The sequence below is a fragment of the Eleutherodactylus coqui genome, chromosome 2, assembly GCF_035609145.1.
Source record: "Eleutherodactylus coqui strain aEleCoq1 chromosome 2, aEleCoq1.hap1, whole genome shotgun sequence".
Taxonomy (NCBI): Eukaryota; Metazoa; Chordata; class Amphibia; order Anura; family Eleutherodactylidae; genus Eleutherodactylus; species Eleutherodactylus coqui.
Window position 1 is genome coordinate 137,707,209 of NC_089838.1, and position 11,611 is coordinate 137,718,819.

An 11,611-nucleotide genomic window follows, 5' to 3' on the forward strand; every position below is an offset into this window, starting at 1 on the left:
AAAAGTGCTTTCTCATTATTGATATTTCCAGGACAAGAAAGAGAAAAACATAAAGCAGAAGGATGCATATACTTCTTTTTTTTTTTTTGGCATATGTTGTGAACCCCCTTAATTGTCTCTGGATTGTTATTTTAAAGGGGTTTTTATGATTTTCTTTCTCCTGAATATATTAAAAAGTCTTGTAAATTTTCTGTATTGCAACATTTCCTCAATCTGTTGAAATGCTCTGGGCTGTAACATCAGTCACAACAGTGGAGCAAGGGTAGTGGTGTTTTTTTTTTGTTTTTTTTAAAAGTCAGACCCTCTTTTCTAGTACCGTAAAAACCTCTTTATGGAAGATTATTGCCACTCTAAGATCAGCCCAAGTGCTATTTTGACTAGTATAGGGTGCTTTCACACCTGCGCTGGGGATTCTGCTTTCCTGCTCTGTTCGGGAAGCAGGAAAGGAAATCCTCACGGATGGACAGTTCCATCTGTGGACGGAACCGAACGCCGGAGGCCCCAACTAGCTGTAATAGGGTTTGCCCGCTTTCCACCCAGGTGCCCAATTTTGGCATATTTGCAGCCCGTTCTACGATGGAACCTCCAGTTGGAGGCTCCGACACAAATGTGAAACTGGCTTTTTAGTCTCGCGGTGATGAAAAAAAAGACTAGTGCATGAGGGGTATTCTCTACTTGCTGGTTACACTTAATTAGTGCCTGCTGTAGAGCTTTAGAAGGAGCAGCATGAATGTCAGACATGTTTCCTTTGATCCACATTTGTATCTGTTAATCCTTTCGATGCCAGAGGGGTCTTGGCGCCTAATTAAGTTAGACAGCCCTGGTGTTTCTCCTAGGCCTTCCAGCGGTGGAAGTGTTAAACACCATGCTGGGATGATTTATCCAGATCGCTAGTGCTGTAATGAGAAATTGATTGTTGAGATATTATCAGGATGACATTCAAATCCTCCTCTTTGTTACAAAGTGTTCAGCTGTGACAGTAAAATGTCTTACATCTATTTCCCCTCCTGTTTGCCTTGGTTGTAGCAGAAAACATGGTCACAAGCCATGAGAAATATATTCTTTTATATACAAATCATAAAAATGGAAGTGATGCTTTCACTGGAGTTATTTATATTGGTGCTTTATTATTACTCATGCTATACATGGCCGGTTTGGGTATTTTAGGGATGTTTTGAGCCTGATGTTACACAGTACAGAGCATGAGCTAAAGAATAGTATATTCGTCATATACTAGGCGGCACATCGTGCGCCATTGGGGGTTTTAAGACCAGTGTATGAAATGCTGATCTTAATAAATCTCCCCCTTACTGTCCATTTAAAGGCCCCCTTAATTGAGGGAGTATCGTTAGAGGAAATGGTTAATTCTTTCCCAGAGAAAACTTCACTCACTTTGTTGAACTGTACCTCTTTATTAAAAATGGCCTCAAGGAAGCCATAATCACAAGAGAAGGTATTAAAACAAGGCAAATGCCTGTAGTGACATAGCACCTGGCTAAACGGCTGCCGGCATGCCAGTATACCTCAAACAAACCAGGAGTCGCAGAGCTGCTATTACTTAATGTATAATCCTTAAAACAAACCTCCAGTCCTGGACCAGGATGGCCACAGCAGCGTCTCTGACTACTTGAAGCACGCCGTTAGTCTAAGACACTACACCTGATTTAACCAGTGCTGTACACATGAGCAGTGCTGGCCAATCAGGGAAGCGCTTCGTGTCTTGGTCTTCAAAACAGCATGCACGGGTGGTGGTCACACCAAATACTGATTTAATAATTGTATATCGGCAACAGAACACACGCATCTATTGACTTCAATGTTGGCCATCCGCGCTAAAATAGAGCATGCTGCGATTCTTCTTCCGCTCACGGATTAAGCAATTCGTACCCGCGAGTTTAAAGGGAAATTCGAAAATACATGCCTTTTCAATGCCTTTTCAACTATCGCGGATGGCAATCACGGAATCTGCAATTAACATCCGTGAGTGTGAGACCCCCTTATTGTTGGACAGTTTTGCTAAATGAAACTAATTGATATCAACTCTGATATCAAATTTGTGTATCTGCGTGCTGTTAACGCTTTCAAATCCAGTTTCCCTGCAACCTGCACACTCCCTAGTTTTTTATTTATTGTCAAAGGGAAAGCATGTTGTAGATTTTTTTGGAATTACTTTAACAGGCACAAAAATGGCTGTCATGATTATTTTATTAGCAGTATTTTGAAAATTAACCCTTTCCAATCTAGTGTTGGCCCTCGTCCGACTTTAAGATTTCCCTGCATAGTTCCGATGTCAGATGAAGGCAGACTCGTTTCGAACAGTATGCAGGACAGCGCACCATCAGACTGCTGTTTTGTATACTGTTAGAAATGTGTCAGCCTTCGTCTGTCATCGGAACTATGCAAGGAAAAAATGTTTGAGGAGGGCTGACACTGGATTGGAAAAGGTTAAATGTGAGTTACGTGTTCGAAATTGGGAAGATCATTTGTAATATCCCTGCATTAGGCCTCGTGTCCACGGTGTTAAAATCCGTAGCTTTTTTCCCGCACGCTGATCCGCGCCCCATAGGGATGCATTGGACACCCGCAGGTAGTTAAATACCTGCGGATGTCATTTTTCCTTTCAGGCGCGGATCCGCCTGAGGCAGACAATCCGGACATGCTCCATTTTAGTGCGGGTCTCCCGTGGGGACGGCTCTCGCAGGCTTCTATTTAAGCCTATGGAAGCCGTCTGGATCCGCGGAACACCCGTACCATAATTAAAATTCACCTGTCCTGGACGCTGCCGGTCTCCCTTCCGTCGCGGCTGGATCTTCTTTCTTTGGCCCGGCAGATGTGCCCGGGTGCTTGCGCGTGGCAGGCTGCCGGCGTGCTGAGCACATCCGCCGGGCCGAAGAAAGAAGATCTGGCCGGGAAGGAAGGAGGAACCGCAGCGTCCGGAGCAGGTGAGTTTATTCTTATTTTTTGGCCTTAGGCAGGTGGTTTTAATATAATGACTGATTTGGTGTATATGGTGAATAAACCATTTAACCCTCTTTTATAGTTGCCATTTGTTACTATTCACCTCATTCTTTTTCATTCTGCCTCTAGGATATGTTCAAGGGATGAGTGACTTGCTTTCGCCAGTTTTATATGTTATGGAGAATGAAGTTGATGCATTCTGGTGCTTTGTATCGTACATGGATGAAATGGTAAATGTATAGCTAATATTACATTTGTATTTTTATATGCAACGTGTTTGTCACTATAAATTACTAAAAGCCCATTTAGACGGGACGAATGTCGGGCAAACTATGCCAGACACTCGTCCCCGCTGCTGCACAGGAGCTATAAATGCTGGCTCACAGTGAGGAGGCTGCAGGAGATTTCTCTCCTCTTGCTCCCCCACCCCTTTCCATTGAGTTAACATGGTGGCCGTTCAATACTGAACGGCTGCTATTTACTCTGAACGATCAGAGCGAGCCAGCGATACTAGCTCCTGTGCAGCAGCACGAGAGCGAGTATGTGCAGAGACGAGTGTCGGGCATTATTTGCCCAATGCCCGTCTAAATGGGCCTTTAGGCTGCTTGCTCACCTGTATATGGATTTCCTCAGAGCCCAACAATAAAAATACTGGAACCGGCACTAGACGCACCCCATTGACTATAGTGGGGTCTGTCTGCATGCCAGCCAAAATTTTCCCAAACAAAATAGCGCAGTGTGATGCCTGTTTTGTCCGGGCCTTTCGGTTGGCTCTGTGCTAGAGACTTGGACACAGATGCGAAAGAGGCTCAATAACCGCTCTGTTGAATGTTGGGTAGATAATTTTCTCACACTATCTATTTACCTACCTACATGGTTAGCTATGGAGAGTATATTATAGCGTAGATGCTGCATGCAACCCTACCCTTATGGAATTGACTATCCCATAATAGTACCTAATGTGCTATATGTGTTCGCAGCATGGGAAAAGCTTGGTTGTGTTCACCTGCCAACTGGTTCCTTTGTCGGTAGAAATAATGAACGTTTAGCTGACACAACTGGAAACATTTGTAACATGGAAAATAATAGCCACCTCCAGCTTAAATACCCAATTATACGTCGGCTTGGATGTGTTCCACTTTTAATTTTTTTCTTTTCTTGTTCAGCATCAGAACTTTGAAGAACAAATGCAGGGAATGAAAACCCAGTTGGTCCAACTGAGTACTTTGCTGCGGCTTTTGGACAGTAGCTTTTGTAGTTACCTTGGTACGTCTACATCTGTTGTACTTTGTCTCAGTGTACACATTACTATGATTCATTTAATTTAGTTGATTGTGCCTGGTGACCAGGGGATGCCAACGTTCTCATTCCATTTTAATTAGAACCATAAAACATTTATGCTAAAAAGTGTTCTCTGGCACTACATAAGGAAATGTCTGAAAGTAGAACGGCTTTTTACTAATAATGAGTATAGTCCACAAATGTGACAGAGGGAGCTACAGAGAAGGCAGAGTTGACATGATTTCAGCAAGATCAATTTATTATCATGCACTTTATGTACATCCTAAGGCTCATTCACATGCAAGTAGGGTCACCGCATATTACGAACACTTATTTCCCTGTGTAACATGCAGTGAATGGAGGCAATGAAGGTCTATGGACTTTCACTCTTGCATTCACACCTGCATGTGGGCACTGCGTATCGATAGACAGAAGAAATAAATCGCAGCATGCTCTATTTTTCCGCATATCAATTGCAGCCCTTGAATGGGCTGCGTATAAAACTCTGTCCTTATACATACATTGCAAAGAGGCAGCATTTCGATACATATCGCCTCTTTGAAAAGAATGGGGAATTTGAAGAGAAAAAAACACACACTGAGCATGCGCATGTTGTTATATTCCCGTGCATGCGCAGTGACAATCGCAGAGCGTATAGGCTGTGATGCGTACAATTTGGCGGTATTCTCGTGTGAATGAGCCCTAAGGAGCAGTACATATCCTGTATATTCAAAGCAGGGTGGTCAATCAATTCTACAGGAAATGCTTGTAAACGAGGACTACCACTCCTGAAGCTACAGTCTGTGATGACAAAGTACTGGGACCAAGAGGTATTTACAAATTTCACATGGATTTCCTTAATTTCCAGAATGGGAAATTGTTATGGAAATGCACGTTTTACCATTTTAATTTTTTTTATGTACAAGTACTTGCACTTGAAAGAAAACCTATTGGCCACATCAGCAAAAACAAGATTTTTGTAAAACGTACCTTAAAATCTCTTTCTCGCCCTGTTCATTGAGGGACACAACAAGAATACCATTAGCACTCTCAGACTGTACAATAGCCACATCACCCACCTACTGTCTGAAGCCCCCGTTTCCAGACCCGTTGGTAAATCCTAGAAGACGAGGGCTTGCCGGCCTTTAAGCGTCCCAAGGTCTTGCTGTGTCCCCCAGTGATACAGACGAGAAAACAAAGAATATACATGTTAGGCAACAAAAGAAGATTGAGAACTCATTCTGTACTTTGTTTTAGTGTCCATTTGCAAATTAAAACCGAGAAAAAAAAAGTTTGTATAATCAACCTAATTTTTAAAAAAAACGTAGAAAAGGTGTTAAACACTGTTAAAAAATTTTTGGGGTAACCCTAGAAATAAATTACTAAAAAGGTCCCAAACACTGGTAATTAATAGAGATGAGCGAGCGTACTCGTTTAGGCAAATTACTCGAGCGAGTATGGGCATTTTCAAGTACATGCCTGCTTGTCCGAAAAGATTCGGGGGGTGAGCGGTGAGTTGCGGGAGTGAATTTTATAACAAAAAACAAAAGATTCCCGCGCCGTGAAGGAAACCCTTAGTGGGAGTGAGCATGGGGGAGCGGGTGAGAGAGAGATTCCGCCCCGCTCTCCCCCGCCGGCCCCCAAATCTTTTTGGGCAAGCAAGCATGTACTTGAAAATGTCCATACTCACTCGAGTAATTTCCCTTAACCAGTACGCTCGCTCATCTCTAGTCATTAAGTGGTGGGTAAAACCTATGAAAAAGGCAGTTGTGTAAGTGGGCTAGATTTTACATTTGTAACTTTATTCAGTTGACCCATAAATCTATCAAAAGGGTCTGTGGAAAAAGGGGGTCTCCTAGTTGCTTTACTAAAAGCCCCCTTCTCCATGCTGTCTTGGCTTTTCGTAAAGCTCTGCTATACTGTCCTGCACTTCTGAGAGAAATGTAATATAAGGCGTGTTATGAACTGTATCTACTATTGCTACCCTTCACCATGTGTATATATCATGGCAAGCCTATAGTAGCTGGCAGTTATGGTCAACACCAGTAATAATCTCTTACATGCGATAAGTAATCCCGTAACTGACTCCTATGATTGTCTTATTCCTCAGAATCCCAGGACTCGGGCTATCTGTATTTCTGTTTCCGGTGGCTCCTGATAAGATTTAAAAGGGAATTCAGTTTCCATGATATTCTCCGAGTATGGGAGGTAAGCTGCTGTGGATTTGCACAGTATAGCATGCATCAGAAAACAAACAGCTTTTTCTAAAATCCCTAAATCTAAATGGAATATGTGTATGGTGAACTCAGGCTTCTAAAACGGTTAAGTGATGTGGAACTAATCATAAGCCTCTTCATTTTGTGAAAAACGCAACAGATGAAAAGGTGAAGAGGACCAATGATTTGCTCTCTGTATGAGTTGCTCATTTGTATTCATAGATTTTGAATGGAAATTACTACCGGATTCTCATCAACGAGTGAAAGCTTGTAAACTTCTTCTTCTTTTTTTTTTTATAACAATTTTCTAGGTAATGTGGACAGACTTGCCGTGTCAAAACTTCCATCTGCTCATTTGCTGTGCTATACTAGAGTCTGAGAAGAAGAAAATAATGGATGGGGGCTTCGGCTTCAATGAAATTCTAAAGGTATGTCAGTATTGTAATAAGGGTGTACGGTATAAAATCAGATTACAATTTCTGAATCGCACCTAGATTAAACAGCTGTAGCGTCTTCACCCTGATTTACATTCTCATAGGCTGCCCTCCCGTGTACAAATCCTCCTGGCAGCACTCTAGATTGGAGATCAGACTCACCACCTTAGTGTCGACCTCTCACAATTTAGCTTGCCCCTTTTTTGTGTAGTATCCATTGCCCAATTCTGCCTTGTTTAATTCTCTTTTGTACTATAGAGTGTTCTATCTATCGTATCTATCTCTTATTGGATTTTTTTTCTCCTACTGTACAACTCTCTTGTCCCTCTCCAACTGTATGCAGCCCCTTACCCTGTTTGACTCCAGAGATCTGTCTCCCCTCCTTTACCATACACCATATATTAGGTTTTAGGTAGTTTGTTAGATCCTAGCTCATATATTTTACATACTTGGCACACAAGCCACATAGAAGGCTTCATCTAAAAACCACCATTTACTCTCATTTTTGCTTTTTAGCACATCAATGAACTTTCCATGAAGCTCGACGTAAATGATGTTCTCTGTAAAGCGGAAGCAATCTCCTTGCAGATGATGAAATGCAAGGTATTACAATGTACTCTGTGACCTTTTATAGTTTTAACTGTATTACAATCTCATTTTGCAAGAACGTGGAAATTTTAACTGTGTGGAGCCGCAGGGCATTTCTGTTAGTTGTTCAGTAAAGGTTAATATTATGGTTATCTGACAGTGTAATTTGTACAGGAATGGCCGAGGTGTAATTAAATACTAAAGTGACAGACTTTTACAAATGGCAAACATTTTACACTTGTGTTGGTAATTCATATCAATAAAGATATGGACTGGCAGGTTCGTAAAGCTGTAGTTCCCTGCGATATGTAATCACTCATATAAAGCAGTCAGTAACGTATTCTATTCTCCCATATACATATAGTTACAGACTACCACTGTGAACCACATGTGGAGAATATATTGCCAACTATAACATAAGGATATTACTAGCTGCTGTGACTAAAGAAAAGGCTGCTGCTCAGTGCTTGTCTAGATAACTTACATTTCCTTCAAGGCATTTTATTTCTTCATACCATGTATTTTATATTATTTGATGATTTATGTTCTGATTGTTTGTGTATGTGTGTGTATATATATATATATATATAAATAAAATATATATAATGTGTGTGTGTGTGTGTGTGTGTGTGTGTGTGTGTGTGTGTGTGTGTGTGTATATATATATATCGTCCACTTTCTTGTGCCTTTAAACATCCACTTTTCAGCTTGGCACAAGTGCTGCAGCAGATAGATGTATGTTCAAAACGGTATTTTAAAGAATAGTGTTTTATAGCATAATCTTCCATTATTAATTTTCCACTATTAACCCCTTTAGTGGCACGCCCCGAAAATCTCCAGGGCTTGCTGCACTGACCATGCAGTTAAACTCTGAAAGATTTCCGTGGACAGCTCTAGTGCTGAAATGTGCAGAGCACTGAGCGGTCATCTGAAATCTTCCGGGGTTTTTACTTGCATTATTGATTCATTTAAAAAAACCTGCCCTGTGAGTCATGATATGGTAATAATAAACCTGCCACTGAAGGGGTTAAATCCTATCCTCCTGAGTTGGAGGAACCCGTTTTTATTATGAAGACCTTTTTCCTTTCCTGTCACTTTACAATATCTAAACACATTCTGCCACGCCATAATGTGTGGCCATATACATTTCCAGCTGTTGCTTTTTTCCCCTTGTCCTTTGGAGAACACGTGCGCTTGACCCAGCCACTTTGTCATTATGGGGTACTGAGTGCAGAATGAGGGGGAAAACTTTTTGTTCTTTTTGTGTTTTTTTTTTTTTTTGCACAGAGCCACAACGTGACAAAATATAAAAAAGTGCAAGGGTCTTGAAGACTCTTTGTTTCCATTGTATGAATGTGCTAAACCTTTTCACACAGTCTATATATATATATTGTACCTTTTGGTGTCTCTCCTATAGGATTTACCTCCAGCAGTGTGCGAGGTACTAGGACTTACAGACAATACGTCGGCACCAGCATGTGACCTGGCTGAAGACTATGTTGTCAGAAAACATTACCAAAACTCAACACCTCCAAATAACCCAGTGCCTGCACTTCCTCCAAATGGGACAAGAGGTAACTCAAGCCTGAAACGTCTGCCAAACAGTGTTCACACACCAACATCTGCCTGGTGAAGCTGCTCTTGTCGAGAGGCTCACAGACTAAGACACTTGATTTAATATGTGATGATAATTCAACTGTTTAATCTTGGAGATTTTGGAAAACTCAGATATTTTGTCTTTGCATTAAAGCTTTTAAGAAAAGATCTAATGTAATTATTTGTAATTATTTTTGTAGTTAACGCTGAACCAAAATAGCCTGTCATTATCATTCCACAAGATTTCAGTAAAGAATTAGTTAAAAAAATGAAATCTGAAGTATTTTTTTTAACCAGCCGATCTGTGAGCTAATGGGTTGAGAGTAGCAACGGCTTTACTAATTAGTAAAAAATCCATTCTGTATGGAATAACCGTTGTTTAAATTCTGTGCATTTCTGCACAGTTCCACTTCACTCTGTTTGATGGCAGAATGGAGAACTGCAAGCTTTTGCTGCGTAACTAGTTTTATTTTTCTGCCATAAAGTGGCCTATTTTGTTTTCTTTACTATTTTAGTTAACACCATCAAACAGAACTAACCTGATGAGTTGATGAATGTAATGGACTAGGAAATATGGTAACCTCAGCCTTAAACTGGACAAGGAACTGATAAACTGGCAATAAGTGATAAGAAAAGACCTATTCACTAAATCCTACGCATATCAAATACGAGACCTTCATGATTTAGAGTACTCTGGGCACAACATACACGGTGTAACGTCTTTTCAGACAATTGCAGTAAATGGTGCTATGAAAGCAAAAGGCCAATGTGAGTAGCATATAGAGGAAAATTGCCTTCGGAAAATTTGGTCTAGATATGGAGTGCTTTCTCAAATAGTTCAACAGTGTTATGTCTAGTGCAGGACATGAATCCTAGAATGGTAGAGTTGGAAGGGACCTCCAGGGTCATCTGCTCCAACCCCCTGCCCAATGCAGGATTCACTAAATCATCCCAGATAGATGTCTGTCCAACTTTTGTTTGAACACTTCTATTGAAGGAGAACTCACCACCTGCCGTGGCAACCTGTTCCACTCATTGATGAGGTGCCTGATAAAAAGGTGCAAATGTTTCAATAGATGTAACACGGTGTGTGTTCTTTCCAGAGTATTAACTAAGAAAATAAAGTGAACCTTCAGGCAATTTAGAGCAGTAAATATGCCATAAATATCAATCACTCTTTGTACTCGATAGCACTTATCCTTGCCACTGGAAACCTATTAACTCTTAACAGGTGCCATAGAACAAGTATCCCAATACTGAATATTAATTCTTCATGGGGCACCTCAGCAACAGAACTGGTAGAGAGGACTGCTCTATTCCCTCCACAGGGCGCAGAATATTAAGGAATTACTTGGCAGACTTAAGTAACTCGATTCCGTCTGATTTCAAACTTTAAAGACGGAAGCAATTTAACTTGTTGGTTTTTTTAATAATCATTTCTATACTCCTATCTGTTGAAGTATCTTGAATTAGTCACATAACCTTATATTATCACTTCTGTGTGTTTATATTATTTATAAAATTGACAAAAATATAGATTTCTTTAAAAATATTAAGCTCGAAAATTAATTTCAAATCTTGATCTGAATCCGTTGATTGATGCTACCTTTCAGATGACTGCAGCGCATTTCTTGCTGAGCTAATATTGTGAAAGTTGATACCAGTTCTCAATTCATTATTGCTTATCCATCCTACATGCAATTCACTGAACATTTGAATAGAGCTTTTCCAGTGTGAGAACTAAAACTGATCTATACAGTCACTTCAGTCAATCATGCCTTTTCTCATGGTCAGCCTGCAGATGCATATGTCATACTGCATGATTATTAGTTATGTGGCAGACATAACTAAGTCAGTGTATGTATTGTATAGTGAAAACTGTAAATATCAAATCTCAAATGTAATTATTTCAACTGTAACTTTTACAAGCAGTTTGGTACTTTGCAATAAAGTTTTCTTGAAAGTGTTTGAGGACATTTTTTTTTATACACTAAATGTGATTCTTTAATTTTTTTTTGCTCCTTAAAGGGAACCTGCAGAGGATTCAGGCCATGTGAACTATGGGCAGCATGAAATTCTGATGGGCTCCCTCAGAATTTTTACAGCTGTTTTACTATTAAGTATTGCTGTATTTCAGAGAAACCATGGTTTAAAAAGGAACATGGAATGAGGAGTGGAAATATTGGGGTGGCTGCCCACTCAGCTTGGCCAGATTAATAGTTCTATCCCTATGTGTGATTATCAAGAGACCTGTCAGTCATATCAAGCTGTGCTGTGGGGAAGGAGGCGTCCCGATGACACTTCTCCCCATTCCCAGCTGTTCTTAAAATGTTTTCTCTGTAATTCCACAGCATTTTCCTGACCGGCTTTATGAAGTCAACTTGATTTTCGGGAATTAACCTTCTTAAGAAAAATCTGTGAAGACTGTCAAGAAGACCATGTGTCGTGAACTGGGCCTGCACAGCTAATTCCACTCCATCAGTCCTGTACTTGTTCCAAAATGGAGCATAAACACATACATGCCCTCAAAATAAATGC

General features: G+C 40.5%; 1 protein-coding gene across 1 annotated transcript in view; it reads left to right on the forward strand.

Moving 5' to 3' along the window:
• The window catches only part of TBC1D15 (TBC1 domain family member 15), a 106,252-nt gene extending 95,213 nt beyond the window's left edge, over positions 1-11,039 (forward strand). Inside the window, exons 12-17 of the mRNA XM_066591644.1 lie at positions 3,088-3,188; positions 4,125-4,224; positions 6,350-6,447; positions 6,767-6,883; positions 7,406-7,492; positions 8,895-11,039. Of these exons, the coding sequence (XP_066447741.1) occupies positions 3,088-3,188; positions 4,125-4,224; positions 6,350-6,447; positions 6,767-6,883; positions 7,406-7,492; positions 8,895-9,110 (719 nt within the window). The 3' untranslated portion in view covers positions 9,111-11,039. The remainder of the gene's footprint in view (positions 1-3,087; positions 3,189-4,124; positions 4,225-6,349; positions 6,448-6,766; positions 6,884-7,405; positions 7,493-8,894) is intronic.
• Positions 11,040-11,611: the final 572 nt, after the last annotated feature.